The following is a 15,392-nucleotide window of genomic DNA, read 5'->3' on the forward strand; positions in this document are numbered from 1 at the left end:
TATAAGCAAGCTCTTACACCTTATCACTTTATTGCTTATGTTAAGCCCGTAGAAACAAAACTACGCTTTAACTCCTGAAGAGAAGAATCTGGCTTTGGAGACTATGAGTGAGCTTCATGGAAACTCGGGATTGTTGCCACTAGTTATTAAATTCAACGCTCCTCGCTGCAGTCCTTTCAAATAAATTATGTTTTCTAATGAGATGCTGAAAAATATGAACGGACTTCAGTGGTGGCGATCATAGAGAGATGAACCGGAAATTGCGAAACACTTGCCCACTATAAAACAGTTTCTTTGTGCAACTGCATCTTCTGCGTCTGTCGAAAGGATGTTCAGCACATTCGGATTTGTTCATTCGGATATCAGGAACAGATTGGGAATCGAAAAAGAAGGGAAATTAGTGTTCCTCTTCAGACTTTATAACGAAAATGAAGAGAAAGAGAAGTGATTTCCGTTTTAGTATTACTGAGTTTACCATTAATACCGTTTAATTTTTAAGTTCACATGTACCGTTTTCTATTTTGATTTCTATTCTGATTTTCTTAGAATTATTTGTGGTCTGTTTTATATTTTTTGAGTGGAAATATAAAGTTTCTTGAAAAAATGAACTTTGATTTAAATCGTGATTTTTTTCCAAAAAAAGTCAGGTGATTTAAATCACTTGAAAAAAATCAAGCCAACCCTGGATGAGGGCGATATGACACCCTCGAACCACTCACCTGACTAGAAGTTCCACCGTGCTGCTTCTGGGGTCAATTTCCCCGTTTTGAGGAGGCGATTCCACTGTGATAGTGATGTGCCCTTGGGCTATGCCCTCATAGCTGGCGCCCTCCAGCGAGACTGAGAGACTAACCCCCAGCCAGCCTGACCACGGCCACAATTCCTCCGAGTAGGCCACCGAAACCTCCAAAAAATGCCCTAGAAAACGCGAAGCTTATTTTTTCCAAATCAATCAAACACGCAGCCAATCACCTTGCTGAGGCGTGTAGGGGTGCCAAGTGGGCTTGCCCACAATCCGCCCGGTTACGCCCATCCCATTCAGGATGGTCACGTTGACGATTAAGGGCACCGCGCCATAATACAAGGGCTGTGTGCAGTACGGCCACATATACGGACATTCGCTCAGGTCAATGTAGCTGGGGCTCAAGCTGGCCTGCAAACCGTCTCGTTCACCCCACTTGAACCAACCTCAATTAATCGCAAGCAACTACCTGAGGCTTGTAGCTGTTCAAAATGTGATGGGCCTTGACCAAGTCCAACTTCCCATGCCCCTGCTCGAACATGTTCGCGCCAGGAAGTCGGCGCGCCGATGCCATCAAGGCCTGCTTAATGCTGGCAGGGTTGATGATGTCTTCGCCTCTATGCAGCACGCCGCTGGCCAGAAGCGTTATCGCCCCTAAAACGCTCCAAACTATCCAAAAAACTCAAATAGTCAACGGGCGAACTTTACCGGCCACCACCGGAGACGCCACACTTGTCCCCGACAGCGTTCTGCAGCCGCCCTTAATATGCGAGCCCTTAACTGCCGACCCGAAGGTGACAATGTCGGGCTTCACTCGGCCGTAGCCTTGCGGCAACTCCCATGTCGTCATTCCTCTGGAGGAAAACTTCGCGATTTGGTCCTCAAAATTGATGCCGCCCACCCCGATCACATCCATCTGGTCGGCCGGGTTGTTCAACGTGCCGTAAAGGGGCCCATCATTACCAATTGCTGACACCATTATCACCTAGTGGAAGAATTTAAGCTTTAATTACTCCCTATGTTCCCCATCCGAGCTCATATTAACGCTTTCCGGAATAGCTTCCAATTATTGAATCATCGACTGACCTTATTGGCGGTCAACTCCCACACCTTATCAACAAAGGGATGATCCTTGAAGTCGGGACCGCCGATGCTCAAGTTGAGCACATTCATCTTCTTCATAATGGCATAGTTGAAGGCGTCCAGAAACCACGAAGTGTAGGAAACCTGCCGAAACCAGTTCCATTTCCCAAAATACTGCATCGACAACCGCTCAACCCACCTGGTTGTTGGTGAAAACTCGGAAAATGTACAGCTCAGAGTCGGGGGCGAAGCCCAAACACTCCTTGGACGAGGCAATCACTCCGGCCACAAAAGTTCCATGCCCTAAACCGTCATCAAAGGTCTTTTCATTGGTCCAGTTGGTTCGTTCCTTGATTTTTCTGAAGTGCGGATGGCTTTTGGAGAGTCCCGTGTCGAAAATGGCCACTTTGATACCTGAAACAGTCCCGCTAGTAACGCCGGTTGCTCCTGCGGTTTCACTGGGCAGGCCTACCTTTGCCGGTGATACCCATTGCCCATAAAGTGCCCGCCTGCAAGACGCTGGTAATTTGCTTGGGGACGGCTCTGAGTAGTTTCCTGGAAGTGTGATGTCTGGCGCCGTTTTGCCAAAGTTTCTCCTTAGAATTAGTGTTGGTGCCCCTCTCGTTTGCGCTCAGAAACTTTAGAGTGCGCGACACCATTCGCTGAGCAGTCACTCTCTTAATAGCCGGATGGTCGTTTAGGGCCTTCAAGCCTGCTACAGAGACTCTCCTTAACGTATATTCGCAATAGAAGGATTTTCTCTGCCTTAGAGACTAAAGCCGGGTTGAGATGTCCTACCTTGTAAACTTTCCGTGTCTTCCAGCACAATCACATCAAAATCACTAGGAAAATCACTTGCCGGGTTCTCACGGTCGACAATTTTCCACCGCTTCAACCCCGTGTTGTTCAGGGCGGTTTCAATGTAGGTGGCTCGCGCCTGGCTCTTGTAATAGCCATTGAACATGACAATGTACTCATTTTCCACGATTTTCGACGTGTAGTCAACGTCCACATGTTCCACCGTCAAGTTGCAACAAAGCGGCGACTCGAGAATCGCTTCGCCCGGCTTGGGGGGGCCCTCCTTATTGTTCGCATAGTTTTGGGTGTTGGTCGAAAGTACTTGCAAACACAGCGCCAGACTCAGGAGCACCACTCGCAAGCCGCGCATTTTCAGACGGAGCTCGATCGTTTCCACTTCTTTTTACGCCTAATCATCATTCAAACGGGGGCACATCGGAGCGCAGTTAAGAAAACATTGGATTTCAAATGGCAATGACCTTATTTACAGAGTTTGAGGTTAAATAGCATTGAAATGTCAGTGCTCAGCATCCATCAAACAAACAATGTCACCAACAGACAAAACCTAAAGACAGTAGCTGTGGAGTTAACCTGCCTGGGTGCCTGGCTTAACCTAATTTCTCTGTCAACAACAGCTCTTCCGAGGCGAGGATCTAATAGCTGTTTCTAAAAGGGCCCCAGAATGATAAATCTGAGCAAGCGGCTGCCTTTTAGGGGCATTGAGAAGCAACTGACAGTAGCCTATTCCTCTGCCCCCAAAGAGCAACATGGTAATCAGCACTTCTTCACAGACAAACACCTTTTCACCTAATATGTAACATTTTTAGACGAGTTCAAGGCGCTGAATTTGTACAAAGTTAAAGGAGCGGAAACACCCCGAAGGATACCCAGGAAAACACCAGTTTTCGCCCCCAGGACGACTCAAATGGCAGTGGATCAGGACTGGGGCAGCGTGTGGCCCGGCCCCCGCTCCTTTCACCCGGCCTCTGTACCCCTACCGGTCAGGCAGGGCTTCACTGAGAAGGGGGCTCCGATCCCCGACAAATACGCCAATGCTGAACTGATGAAAATCCCCAACTTCCTCCACTTAACGCCGCCAGTCATTAAGCGGCAGTGTGAGGCTTTGAAGAAGTTCTGCACGCCGTGGCCTGCGGCCCTGGACAGTGCCGAGAAAATTCAGCAGCATTTCCCGCTGGAAATCACCAGCAGCGACTACTGCCACAGCAGCCCCTCGATTAGGGATCCGATGGCGAGAATAGTTACGTTGCGGTTCAAATTGAGCAGCCTCCATTTGGAAAGCAGAGCAAAAGACAAGTTTCTAAGGTGGCAGCGCCTAGGCAACTGACCAGGGGTTAGATACAAATATTTCTCGTTACAGATTGGTAGGGGACAAATATGTTAAAGACACTGATACAGTCACAATAGTTACTGATCGATGCCCTTTGAGGAAACAGAACCTGGACTATGCGATGTATCTACTCACAGCTTTGTATCATGAATCTAAGGTAAGGGGCAATTGCAGTGCGAAACCTCGTTCTTCTTTATCACTATGCGAGCCATTTCTTTCTCAAACAAAGAAAGCTCCCGGTGGGCCAAATGTTAGCTTGTAGCTAAAAGGGGTAATTTCTGCAGAAAGTGGAGCCGTGGGAAGAGCTGAAATCTGAAGCCGACATGGAAACCTATATATGGGAGAACAATGCATCCAAACAAGCAGTTGAGAAAATATTTGGCGTCGCAGCCGAGCAAGTTCCGAACATCAAACAGTACTCACAAGCGGTCACTGACTATATGAATGAAGGTAGGAAGTCAACTCATGGGAAGTTCTACAAAACTAGTTTTGTCATTTTTAGGTGAAAACGATTACACCATATCAAAGTACGGCTTGAGCGTTAGAGATCTTCTCAACCTACCCCAACCAATCAGTTAATTAGTTTTGGTAAGGTTCATTTAGGACTGTCTTCTCAAACACGCCAAATTTCCACAATATCTAGCGTTCTATTGATAATAAACAATATGGCATTTCTACTCTAGTAAGTGCCTAATGCGGTCGTTTTCAGCCAAGTCCACAGCCAAACTCCCTTCGCTATCCCTAACAGAACAGTCGACCTTGTAGTCCAACAGCAGTTGCACACAGCCGAGATTTCCACAGCTGGATGCGTAGTGCAACGCCGTTTGCCCTTCGGAGTCCTAAAGTATTCCCCCGTAAATAAAAATTTACGGAGAAACTCTAGACGTACCTGCAAATTCACCTGGCAGCCGCCTTTGAGCAGCAGTTCCAAGATCCGTGAATCCCCAATATCCGCTGCATAGTGGATGAGGCCTAAACCATTGCTGTCCAATCGGTTTATGTTGGAGGGATTGTGCTTCAGGTAGGCTGCTACTTGGTCCAAGTCGCCGCTCCGGATGTGGTCGCTTATGGTGGCTGCTGAAGAATTCGCCTCGGGAATTGGAGCTGAAACGGCCACCTGAGGAACATTGCGAGCATCAGTTTCCTGAAAACGGCCACACATAGCCAGCTACTGCCTACCCAGCTTGGGGCCTTGCTGGAAGTGCCATCCAAAGAAAAATCCGGGCAGGTGGCTAAAGTGAGCTGAATGTAGCCCTCCATTGCCTGGGCCTTGTCCAGATCGCCCAGCATCTTCCAGGCCTGCCACTTGGACTGGCCCTTCAGGTCGTACCAGCCGGGCTTGGGGATGCTGCAAGGCCCTTCAACGCTTTGCTTGTAGAAGCCGTAGAGCCTCAGCAGCGTGCGATTGTCCAGGCTGGCTACAACTGTCTGAACGTGCTTTAGGCACTTGCCGAATTTCCTCGCTAGTAGAGTTTCGTTGGCTTCCACCACATCAATGCCTATCTCTTTTAGGTCGCTAAAGTCGTCCTCAGGTGAGCTTGCCATATTTACAACTATACTACTACTACTACTACTACTACGAATGCTGGGGTTTTGTGATTATCCACTGATATTGTCTTGATTGGCCGGAGCGACTTTCAGAGCGCTCCCTTCCAACTTGTGCTCGGTCACACTCTGAGCGTCGTCAAAGCCCTGCCTGTTACCGAAACTAACAAAACCGTACTTTTTCGACAAGCCTGTGCTTTTATCGAACACCACCGTTGATAGATTAACGGGGCCGAATTTGCTGAAGTACTGGCGCAATTCGCTGTGGCTCACTGTCCACGGGAGGTTGCTCACATACAGTTTGTGAAACTTGCCCTGAAAACCTCAACTTTTAATCCACATACAGTCGCTACTCGCAAGCTAGATCCACTTACAGCATTACTTGCCATTTCAGGCCTTTGAATCGATTTCCAGCAGATGAATGGTATGGCCAGCAAAAATATCGCTCACTTCCACGCCGCTGTGAGCCCCCAAGTTGCTCAGATCGTGCACTTTTGCCCTGAGCTTCCACTTGTTTAGCAAATGCTCGATCGTCCAATCGGTGCTGCGCTCTTGATAGGTGCAGAAGAACTTTGCGCCACTATTCTGATTCAGAATATACGATACTGTTACTAGAATGTCTTCGAAAATGGCCGGATCGAAGAAACAGTCGGAACCTGCAAGAAGCACAGGGTGATCAGTCAACACGCCTCACTGTCGGCTAGGAGGATTAGTGGGGCTCCCTCCGAACAAACACCTAGATTGGAAGCCTGAAGTACCTAAAATGATGTCGACTGGGCCGATGCAGTCCAAGTTGCTGAGAAAAAGACCCCAGGTGAGTCCCAGAACTCGCACTTGCTCGTCGACAACCAGCTGATTGAGTTGGCACGAGCGTCTGGTATGAGCGAGGCTCTTGGGAAGGGTTGCAGACTCGGTAAATGTGACGTGAGAACCGCACTTTGCCGCTAAGATGCCGGGAAGGGCTGTGCCTGAACCCAATTCCAAAACTCGCTTGCCCGGCAACTCGGAACGGTTTTCCCACAGAAACCAGGCGAGAACAGGGGCACAAGGCCACGTATAAAACGAGTAACTAGCTTGAAGGAGCTGAAATCATGAAGTGACAATGCAATGAGTTCAATTTAAACCAGACCCGGGATAAACGGACCACAAAGAAATCTACAATTAAGATAAGCTACTGTCTCATTAGTGAAGAGTTTCGGAGAAATCGGTCCTCAACCTTTACAACGCCCCAAGCTAGTATTTTCGGATGCAATTAGTCAGTTATCAGTTTAGGTACCTCAGGAATGTATATGTCCAACTTTTCAGTCTTATTACGGTCGTCACTGAAAACGAACTTTTTGACTTGTTCGATGGGACTTTCGGACATTGCACCCCACTATCTCCTATGTGGAAGTCAAGTGCACAATCATTACCTAGCTGGAGAAGCCCCTTTTCTACAATGACAACCACACGCTTCTCAAAAACTAGCACATAACCTAACACCACAGATCACAGAGGTTACTACTTGTCTTCATCTATGGTTACTCACAGATCACAGAGGTTAATGACAGTGTCGGTCTAAACAAAAATTCAGAAAATTCACTTCAGTCACACAGACAGAGCGCGCTTGTTTCCTTTTTAGTTCGAGATATTAGACGTTAACCCCGCCTATTTCTTGATTCCAAATACATTATTTCGGTTTTAAAGGATAATTCCCGAAAACTCGTAGTTAAAAATAGGGATTTTTAGTTGATAAGAATCCAACACTACCCAGGGAATCAGAACAATGGGTGTCTTCGTGAATATTTTTTACACCGCCAGCCGCAGGGCAAACAAAACAAAGAAGCCAAACTAACCTAATTTTCTGAATCCGCCATCAGCTGATGAGTCAGTCAGTGGTGTTGTATCGTTGTCAGTTTATCTTTATTGTAGATATTTTACGTTCAAAACTTGTTTGTGATATACCACTTGTTAATCAACGTGCATGTCAGGTAATGTGGCCGCTCACTAGCTCCTCAGACTGTCAACTTTGGCAAATCCAATCAAAATGACTGGGGCGAAGCTCTTTCGTATTCACACGCCTAGACTTGGGGGTGTTTTAGTGATCCCGGGACAATAAACAATGTCGCAATCCCGATATGGAAGAGGCGCCCCTGGTGGTTCGTTCACTGGGTCGAGCCCCAAATCCCATTCAAAAGGAGTAGCAGCCAGCTGCCCAGGCCAGAACCAGCCGTGCCCCAATACATCAAAACACAAGAACTGTTGCAGCGACATTCGAATAGTGCTCACTCTCACTGAGCCTGAAGAAGCGTTCGTTGCAGAGCTGAAGAATATGTATCGGTTGCGTAAGCTCTAAGAAGACAAAAGGGGCTGCGCTCTTTTTCTCATCGCTCGTTGTTTGCAGTGAAGAAAAGCCCCCCAGTAGTCTCCAAACTAGGGAACTACTTCAACCAGTGTTCCAACCCGTACGAGAGTTTCTTGAAGATTCTCTACAACAGCCAGGAGTTCTACAACGCCAACAAAAAGTCGTTGCCGCTGCTTCTAATCGAAGAATTCGGCAGTTTCGCCACGATCAACCGGAACAAAATAGCCCATCTGTTAACGGGCAAACTGAAGATCGATGCTTTCAAAATCATCACCAAACAGAACGTCCAGTCTGTCACCAAAATGATCATTGATATCTTCGAAATGGTTCAGGATGGCGCTCTTTTTGTTGACAACATCCAGTGTTTGATCCAGAAGAAACAGTACAAAGAGGTACAGTTTCAGGACTGACGACTTGATGATTTCGACGTTTCGTGTCGTCTTCCAGGCCTGCCAGTACGCAGCCATGCTCTCTTTACACGACAAGTTCTCAACGGAGGAGTTCCTAGTGCCCCTCATATTCCAAGACAAGTTGCATTTCGTCGACGAGTTCCTCCATGGAAGCCCGAGCCACCAAAGGGCCTTGATCCAGTTTCTGGACTCCGTCCTGGACCATAATTCGGTGCGAGACGCTATGGGACAATACATCGCGTAAGCTACTTGAAACTGACAAATTGACCACATCTAAGGAAGCTTTTTCAGGGATCGCCACATTCCGCAGGTGAAGTACGACAAGATCCACGGCAAGCCCTGGAAGCGGCTGATTGTGCGCTTCACCAAAATGTTCAAAATACCTGCTGACTTAACGCCCAACCTCAACAGAAGACGTAACGAGGGGGCTTTGCAGTTCCTACTCCATAAGCGGTTTATCGAGAACAGTTTCGGTAGGGAAATGAGGGTGGGTTGAAGACCCGCGCTGTGAGTGAATTGGGCGTTGCAGGCGACGAAAGCTGGAAAGAGATGGTGCAAGAGGCCGTGGGCGACAACGAGGACCTTCAAAGGGAACTGGTTGTTAGAGTGGCGCAGTATGGGGAGTTTGCCGAGGCGCTTCGTTGGGCGCACTTCTACAGCGTGGACCGCAAAGACTGGCCGTACGGCGTCCGGATGTTTGATGACAACAGGTATTGGTTGCTTATCACTTTTGAAGCTAGTTTTGCAATTTGATACATACATATAAACGTTTGATCTAAATGTTTCCGCGGCAATTTCCCTGGTTTAAACTTAGGGCACTTACCCAAATGCTGTCATTCCGTTGCTAGATCCTCGAAGGATTCGGGGTACTAAATCAGGCTCTTTTTTAGCCTAGAATGCATACGCACCACACTAAAATCATATTGGATGTTACCAGAAACACTGTTTACATCTGGACTGTCACTTGCGGCCGGAATCGACTAGTCGGGCACTATCGGCAAAGATCGTTTGCGACCGAACATTTCATCCGATCCCTTCCGTCTAACCTCAAATCGGTTGACTTTTCAAAACCCGATTTTGTTCGGAAAAACGCACGCCCGACTGTAATTTTTGTACAGAACTAAAGCTGAAAGTCTTCCGATTCGAAAAAACCCCAAATATCTGCGGGATTTTTGGATTGAGATCGTTTTTTCGCGTTTTCCCAAGGACGGTGTACGCAATTTGTCAAACAGTCACTGACCCAGACCAAACTGACGCTGCTGTCCAGGGTTGCCAGGTCCGAAAATCGAGTTTCGGTAGATAAGCTCGACACTTCGGTAGAAAATCGGTAGACTCATTTTTCTTTCATTATTAAAGGCTCCATAAAATCGCGCGTTTTTCAAATTTTTTAAACTCACAGGAATATGTACTAAAATAAACATGAGTCAGTAAAGAAGTAAAGATGAAATTGTACTCGTTTTTAGCTTATTTATCAACTTAGTTTTCATTAGATTAACCCATGATACAATGAATACACGAATACATGAATGTATTCATTGTATCATGAGTTTAACCTGTGAAAATATCCGTTCAACTTGGCTGATGAGTGAGGTAGAATAAGCAGGTCACAAATAAAATTGGAAACACGCATGCATCAGCTCCATATTTCAATATTGGTACTTGGCTCCAAAACTCTTCAATATTTTTTTTTATTTCTTCAACATTTCGCAACAGTCGTCATTCTGTGTCCAGACCTTGTAATTCACTATCAGTTATTAAATTTGGAAATCTCATTGCAACATCAGAAATATATTGTAGGGAACCTGATTTCACGATTGCAGGATCCATAAAACATAATTTTATCATATTTATGATCTATACATATGGCGGGCTTGATTGATTTTGTGTTTGAAAATGAACTAAAATACGAGGTGTGCTAAAATAAAATGTCTGCTATTACCAACGTACTTTGATCATGAATGGAAATATGTTATTATGAATCATTATGAATTTTTTTCAACTTTTATTTGTGACTTTTCGGTAGAAATCTGCCTGGTATAGGTAGATCGGTAGGTTCCTTGACAAATCGGTAGATCTACCGAAAAATCGGTAGACCTGGCATCTCTGCTGCTGTCGCTGTTTGAATCCGAAACAGCAACAATTGGTGGTATTGTGGTCGCACTTACTCACTCATATATTTAATTCGACAAAATATCAAAAATAATAAAAGCAATGCGATTATTGTAATTTAGGGATCCTCATTCGAGGCAGCCGCCGCCGGCCGACGACTGGGACGAGCCAAACGCAGCCCTAAGCAAAACCCAATGCCATCAGTACCCGCTACCGTTTAACACAGTCCTCTTAGTGGACGATCCGCGGAAGTTCGAGTCCTTTCTCGACGTGGGACTACAGGCAAGAAAACCCCCTGTTCCAGGCTGGCTCGGCTTATTAAACTAGTTTCTGCACAGGATGTGGATATTGTAGGGATCGACTGCGAATGGAAGCCGAGCTTCGGGGGTAAGACGAGCGAACTAGCCCTGCTCCAAATCGCTACAAGGCGCTCCGTTTATGTGCTCGACATTGTCACGCTGGGCGACAAGGCGCCCCATTTGTGGATGGAGTTGGGGAAATTCCTGTTCAACAATTGTGATATTTTAAAATTAGGTCAGTCATTGATGGTGAAAAGCTCTTGCTTGCTGACTAAGACGCTTCTCTGTTAGGTTTTAGTCTATCCAGTGATATCAGCATGATCAGGCACGCGTTACCCAATTTGAACTTCAGTACCAAACACATGGGATTCCTGGACTTGTGCATGCTCTGGAAACAACTGGAAAAGTACCCCAAAGTGCGCCTGCCCTTTGACGGTAACTAGCCTCCACTTAACTACTGTTAATCTTATTGAAAGGCTCTTTCTAGTGAAAACGGGCGGGCCCAGCTTGAGTACGCTGGTCCATAACTGTCTCGGCCATCCGCTCGACAAATCCGAGCAATTCTCCAATTGGGAGAAACGGCCATTGCGCGAATCGCAAATCTACTACGCCAGCCTGGACGCGTTTTGCTTGATCCAGGTAACCGGCCGTTGAACGTGTGTGGATCGCAACTGTTTAACTGATCTTTCCCTAGGCGTATGACGTTCTTAAACGATGTTTCGAGGAAGCCAATTGCCCGTTTGACGACTTGTGCTACAGCTTGATCCAGCACGATAAATCGCCAAGGAAAAAGCCGAGACGCGCCTTGAACCGAAGCGGGCAGGCTGAGAGCGACCCGCCTCAGCCCCCCAGTCCCCAAACGAGTTCTGTTCAGGTTGACTCCACCAGTCTGGTGCAGCGCGGTCTTTAACTAATAAAACATTCGATTTGGACAGGCACACGAAGTGAAAATGGTCTGCGACTCGATGCTACAGGGCTTGGGCAGAAGCCTGAGACGATGCGGTATCGACACTGTCATTTTGGAGAATAATCAGAGCCCTGATGAGTGCGTAAAACACGCCGTGGTCGACAATAGGTACATTTTGACGAGGAAGAAAGGATTTCGCGTGGTAAGACCGATGATGATGATCAAGGCTTTTGGGCCCCACTAATTACGATTTGAAGTTGATCAAGTGCGTAACGGCCGGCCAATGTTTGCGAGTGACGTCCGACCACCCCGATGAACAACTCGATGAGGTTCTGAACTTCTACAAAATAGTTGTGACGAAGAACCACGCATTCACTCGGTGTATGGTAAGTTGGTCGTGCAGCTCCCGACCCGAACCAACAGCAAATTATCAATTTCAGGCTTGTAATGGCAACAAGGTTATCACAGTGCCACAGGACACAATAAAGGCGCTACACAGTGCAGCGACGCCCCGTAAATACGCGCCCCCCTGCGACGACGAGGAGGAAGCCACTGGATTCACCAGCGATGAAGACTTTGACGACTACGAAGTGGGCTGCTATCGGCCCACAAAACCAGCCGAAAGCAAACAGTTGGCGTTTTGTGAGGCCTCTGCGACCAACTCGCACCCTTTGGCAACTTCCACTGTTTCAGACACGGACAATCGGGTGGATTTGGGACTTTGCCAGACCAAACTGGGGGTGCAAATTAAGGTGAACTCGCTTCCGTTAACAGTTATGAACACCCATGAGGTGTTCTACATTTGCGAAGAGTGTGGAGAGGTCTACTACGGCGGCTCCCATTTCGAACGCATACTCACTAGAAGGCTTCGGGAGACTGTGCAGTAAACTGTTGATTTTTAATACAAACTTTTTGGCGCAAAACGTCCGCAGTTGTTTCAATTCGTCGGCGTGGAGCGGGATGGGGAGCAGGATCCTACGTGCTAAATGCAGCTCGACTGATTGCTTACAACTTTAATCGCTCAACATTCTAACAACTAATATCACCCAGGTGTTGACTTTGTCTTTTGGCATGCCGCTTCTGAACGAAATCGTGCACTTTGATCTGTTGTGCGATAGACAGTTAACTAATTAATCACTAGAAAGCTTGATAGACCTTCCAACGACGCTTAATTTCAGGCAAACTACCTCCATGAAATGTTTTGAAACGCACCGGCCTCAACAATGTGGAGTTTTGGAAAAAACAAGAGAGCAGCCTCGTTCGCGCAAACTAATTTGCGCAAATTCCTCACCCACAAACCTACTAATCTACTGTGTTATTGTCCAAAGCGACCAGGCCAACAGGCCATTATTATTGGATTTCTTGGACGTACTGTCGATCACATCGGCTCCGAAGCCGTTGATTACTTAAGTATTGAGCAACGCAACAAACGTTAGAGTAGAAAATTGTACCTGCGGACTGATTAAGCGTCTTCGGGCTCCAGAAGGTGTTGCGCCTCGATATAATTCTGGAACGTTTGCGGAAACCGCTTATTCAACGCGGCAGTGGTTGTGATGTTCTGTTGCCGCTTGATCAGCATCAGCGTAAAAACAACCGTCAGAATCACTAGGATTAAAACCAGCAACACTCCACCTACTAAAAAACAAACAGCAATTGAATCCGACTGTAGTCTGAATAGTCTGAAGCGACTTACCGCTGATCATCACGATGGTTCCAACGCGAAACCTGCCGGGCATCGGCTGCAAAACCAGCTGAGTTGGAATAATCGAACCGTTGTTGGCAGGTGCAGGCAGATCGAGAATGGCGCAGAATAAATAGAATAGATCCACCGTATGGAAGGGCTCCACTTTGGTATGTTGCCGGATTTGAGGCCCCACAGCCATGAAGAACGGGTGCATCTGAGTCTCCGTGTAATCATATCCATGCACCCCGAATTCCGAACTGTTGGTCACTGAAATCCAAAAGTTTTCGCCTTTCCTGGATTAAATTTTCCCGGAACTTACAAGTGAAGTTGTACTTTTCAGCAAACCGTGGGGCGGCCCTAATGAGGTCATCTAGAGCATAGCCAACGTCCGCTAGTACCAGTATAGGGGGCGACCGCGAATTGTTCTTGTAGTGCCACCTTTCCAGGTACTCGGACTTGTTGTAGACCCCAAAGTGGCCGTTTCGCCTAGAAGCTGCCTTCAGGCCGCTGTAAATCTCCTGCTCATGTCCTGGACAATTGAATAGCCGTTTAAGCCTGGCACCTAATCACTTTGCTCATCCTCACCTTGATGGGGCGTGATCTGGATGGCAGGGCTGGCGCCAGCCCATTCATAGGTCCCATTCTGCATATACTGGGTGATGTTGATGAAGCGAGGCGGCGTCACTGCGGTCATTCCATGATCACTCACATGGATCACGTTCACCAAATCGCTCAACCCATGGGCGTGCAGTTGTTCCTAAAATGTCCATTGCAGCAACTAGACTATCTACAGGTACGTATACCTACGTGCAAGTACCCGGTGATATTGTCCAGTTTATGAACTTGGGTGCGCACAACTTCGGAGTTGGGTCCAAAGGCATGTCCATGCGTGTCCGGTTCCTCAAAGTAGAGCATCACCAGATTGGCAGGCCTGAACGGATCCAGAATCCAGCTGATGGCCTGAAAATGGCACGTTTCAGCCTGCGTCTCTGGCCTGGTCGGGGATTAGCTTACATGATCCACCCGTTTTTGCCAGTCGTATCCAGCCTCGAAGGGCAGCGTCCAGGTGATGGTCTTGTTCTGGTAGGGAAAGTTGCTGCCCGGCCACATGACTGCTCCTGAATGCCTACCCTCACCCAAGTCCTCATTCAGCCTCTGGAAAGAGCAAAAGAATCCAGAATTTTTCGAACTTTTTGACTCGTCGGAAGTCAGGAAAAAAACTAAAAACCTTCCACTGTGCCTGAGTGACCAAGATCGTGCCCGAAAGGCCAAATCGCTGATTTATACAGAATAAATCAAGCCAAACTTCCAATTCCTTACAATTCCTCAGTTGTAAGTAGCTTCACCATTTGATTCAACCCAAAGCCCGCTCGCACAAACAATCAATGAGACGTAGCAACAAGTATGAAGCATCACTAACACCTTGGGGGACTTAAAGCTACCAAGCTGCGTTCCCGAACTTCAAACTAGTTTTACTTTCAAGACACCAATAATGCAAAACTCACAAAGCCCCACTTACCCAAATGGGCTTAACGTCGTCATTGTAGTGGTACATTTCAAATCCCATGCCCACCACATTTTTCAAGGCGGAATCATAGAAGGAGTTGCCAATCACTCCATGCACCTCCGTGTACAATCCGGTGGAAATGGAGTGATGATTGGGAAAAGTTTTAGTTGGGAACACGTTGATCAAGTACTCGGCGTATACCCCCTGAGCACGGACCTGCTCCATGTGGGGCAGCCGCTGTTCGAAAAAATCGTACCTGAACGCATCGTAAGACACCACAACCAGAATGGGGTGATTGGAGAGGGCATGGGCACAACTGATGCAAACACAACACAGCAGGGCTGCACTTGGCCACATTGCTGGCGCTGCTCTTTGGAAAGGGGGCCCCTTTTGCAATGTTTACTCCCCGAGCTGTCAGTGAAGGAATCAATTGACAAGCAAGCGTGATTGGCTGCAAGGTTTTGATGCCAAAACCACAGATGACAGAGGTTATCTCTGTGATCCGTGGCGAATACTTATGCCTAGATGGCGCACGGTGTTTAGCGCCATATTTTCTATATATCTTCGCAAAACTTCTTTGGACAAAAGAAATATATTTCCTGAAAGCTTGAACTCA

At 47.2% G+C, this 15,392-nt stretch overlaps 5 protein-coding genes across 10 annotated transcripts; 2 read left to right on the forward strand and 3 right to left on the reverse strand.

The window, feature by feature from the left end:
• Window positions 1–719: 719 nt before the first annotated feature.
• On the reverse strand, window positions 720–3,146 carry LOC125503162 (membrane-bound transcription factor site-1 protease-like; the record flags this gene model as incomplete). 2 transcript variants are annotated; one of them, XM_048663161.1, is given in 8 exon segments in its annotated part: window positions 720–918; window positions 973–1,153; window positions 1,212–1,396; window positions 1,451–1,727; window positions 1,829–1,969; window positions 2,025–2,239; window positions 2,298–2,537; window positions 2,624–3,146. In XM_048663161.1, coding segments are annotated over 8 exon segments (1,808 nt in total), but the record flags the coding sequence as incomplete, so codon positions are not given.
• A 56-nt stretch (window positions 3,147–3,202) lies between these two features.
• Window positions 3,203–4,653, forward strand: LOC125503164 (28S ribosomal protein S35, mitochondrial-like). The gene is made up of 5 exons (XM_048663163.1): window positions 3,203–3,393; window positions 3,451–3,946; window positions 4,002–4,128; window positions 4,256–4,421; window positions 4,474–4,653. Exons 1-5 carry the CDS (start codon window positions 3,306–3,308, stop codon window positions 4,548–4,550), a joined length of 954 nt encoding a protein of 317 aa, XP_048519120.1. The 5' UTR covers window positions 3,203–3,305; the 3' UTR covers window positions 4,551–4,653.
• On the reverse strand, window positions 4,599–7,037 carry LOC109542284 (histone-arginine methyltransferase METTL23). Of its 4 annotated transcripts, XM_019911444.2 has the most exons (5): window positions 6,929–7,034; window positions 5,891–6,172; window positions 5,151–5,831; window positions 4,861–5,088; window positions 4,599–4,810 (listed from the first exon to the last, which is right to left on the reverse strand). In XM_019911444.2, exons 3-5 carry the CDS (start codon window positions 5,514–5,516, stop codon window positions 4,646–4,648), a joined length of 759 nt encoding a protein of 252 aa, XP_019767003.2. In that variant the 5' UTR covers window positions 5,517–5,831; window positions 5,891–6,172; window positions 6,929–7,034; the 3' UTR covers window positions 4,599–4,645. The 4 variants fall into 4 exon arrangements, with proteins under 4 accessions (XP_019767003.2, XP_019767001.2, XP_019767002.2 ...); XM_019911442.2 differs by having other exon boundaries at window positions 4,599–5,088; window positions 6,929–7,037; XM_019911443.2 differs by having other exon boundaries at window positions 4,599–5,088; window positions 6,793–7,025.
• A 79-nt stretch (window positions 7,038–7,116) lies between these two features.
• LOC109542270 (exonuclease mut-7 homolog) lies at window positions 7,117–12,512 on the forward strand. Of its 2 annotated transcripts, XM_019911423.2 has the most exons (15): window positions 7,117–7,486; window positions 7,598–7,840; window positions 7,900–8,252; window positions 8,308–8,510; window positions 8,562–8,743; window positions 8,800–8,980; window positions 10,502–10,661; window positions 10,718–10,913; window positions 10,970–11,113; window positions 11,166–11,317; window positions 11,373–11,552; window positions 11,614–11,787; window positions 11,843–11,971; window positions 12,026–12,227; window positions 12,279–12,512. In XM_019911423.2, exons 2-15 carry the CDS (start codon window positions 7,618–7,620, stop codon window positions 12,470–12,472), a joined length of 2,673 nt encoding a protein of 890 aa, XP_019766982.1. In that variant the 5' UTR covers window positions 7,117–7,486; window positions 7,598–7,617; the 3' UTR covers window positions 12,473–12,512. The 2 variants fall into 2 exon arrangements, with proteins under 2 accessions (XP_019766982.1, XP_019766981.1); XM_019911422.2 differs by having other exon boundaries at window positions 12,026–12,512.
• A 71-nt stretch (window positions 12,513–12,583) lies between these two features.
• On the reverse strand, window positions 12,584–15,223 carry LOC125503163 (bis(5'-adenosyl)-triphosphatase enpp4-like). The gene is made up of 7 exons (XM_048663162.1): window positions 14,789–15,223; window positions 14,284–14,424; window positions 14,077–14,229; window positions 13,855–14,026; window positions 13,589–13,798; window positions 13,279–13,536; window positions 12,584–13,220 (listed from the first exon to the last, which is right to left on the reverse strand). The coding sequence occupies exons 1-7, from the start codon at window positions 15,131–15,133 to the stop codon at window positions 13,048–13,050; spliced, it is 1,452 nt and encodes a 483-aa protein (XP_048519119.1). The 5' UTR covers window positions 15,134–15,223; the 3' UTR covers window positions 12,584–13,047.
• Window positions 15,224–15,392: the final 169 nt, after the last annotated feature.

This window comes from Dendroctonus ponderosae, unplaced genomic scaffold (genome assembly GCF_020466585.1).
Source record: "Dendroctonus ponderosae isolate FM_Combo_2020 unplaced genomic scaffold, Dpon_F_20191213v2 Dpon_F_20191213_126, whole genome shotgun sequence".
NCBI lineage: Eukaryota > Metazoa > Arthropoda > Insecta > Coleoptera > Curculionidae > Dendroctonus > Dendroctonus ponderosae.

What these genes read in the sequence shown, in the direction of transcription:
- LOC125503163 (XM_048663162.1), bottom strand. Translation starts at nt 15,133, where the DNA reads ATGTGGCCAAGTGCAGCCCTGCTGTGTTGTGTTTGCATCAGTTGTGCC. An exon ending in ACGACGTTAAGCCCATTTGG is followed by an intron (nt 14,425 to 14,788) that starts GTAAGTGGGGCT and finishes TGCTCTTTCCAG; the next exon opens with AGGCTGAATGAGGACTTGGG. An exon ending in CCAGATCACGCCCCATCAAG is followed by an intron (nt 13,799 to 13,854) that starts GTGAGGATGAGC and finishes TCAATTGTCCAG; the next exon opens with GACATGAGCAGGAGATTTAC.
- LOC125503164 (XM_048663163.1), top strand. Translation starts at nt 3,306, where the DNA reads ATGATAAATCTGAGCAAGCGGCTGCCTTTTAGGGGCATTGAGAAGCAA. An exon ending in TGCCCCCAAAGAGCAACATG is followed by an intron (nt 3,394 to 3,450) that starts GTAATCAGCACT and finishes TAACATTTTTAG; the next exon opens with ACGAGTTCAAGGCGCTGAAT. An exon ending in GCAAAAGACAAGTTTCTAAG is followed by an intron (nt 3,947 to 4,001) that starts GTGGCAGCGCCT and finishes TTCTCGTTACAG; the next exon opens with ATTGGTAGGGGACAAATATG.
- LOC109542284 (XM_019911442.2), bottom strand. Translation starts at nt 5,516, where the DNA reads ATGGCAAGCTCACCTGAGGACGACTTTAGCGACCTAAAAGAGATAGGC. An exon ending in CCAGCAAGGCCCCAAGCTGG is followed by an intron (nt 5,089 to 5,150) that starts GTAGGCAGTAGC and finishes AATGTTCCTCAG; the next exon opens with GTGGCCGTTTCAGCTCCAAT.
- LOC109542270 (XM_019911422.2), top strand. Translation starts at nt 7,618, where the DNA reads ATGTCGCAATCCCGATATGGAAGAGGCGCCCCTGGTGGTTCGTTCACT. An exon ending in CGGATGTTTGATGACAACAG is followed by an intron (nt 8,981 to 10,501) that starts GTATTGGTTGCT and finishes ATTGTAATTTAG; the next exon opens with GGATCCTCATTCGAGGCAGC. An exon ending in CCCAAACGAGTTCTGTTCAG is followed by an intron (nt 11,553 to 11,613) that starts GTTGACTCCACC and finishes CGATTTGGACAG; the next exon opens with GCACACGAAGTGAAAATGGT.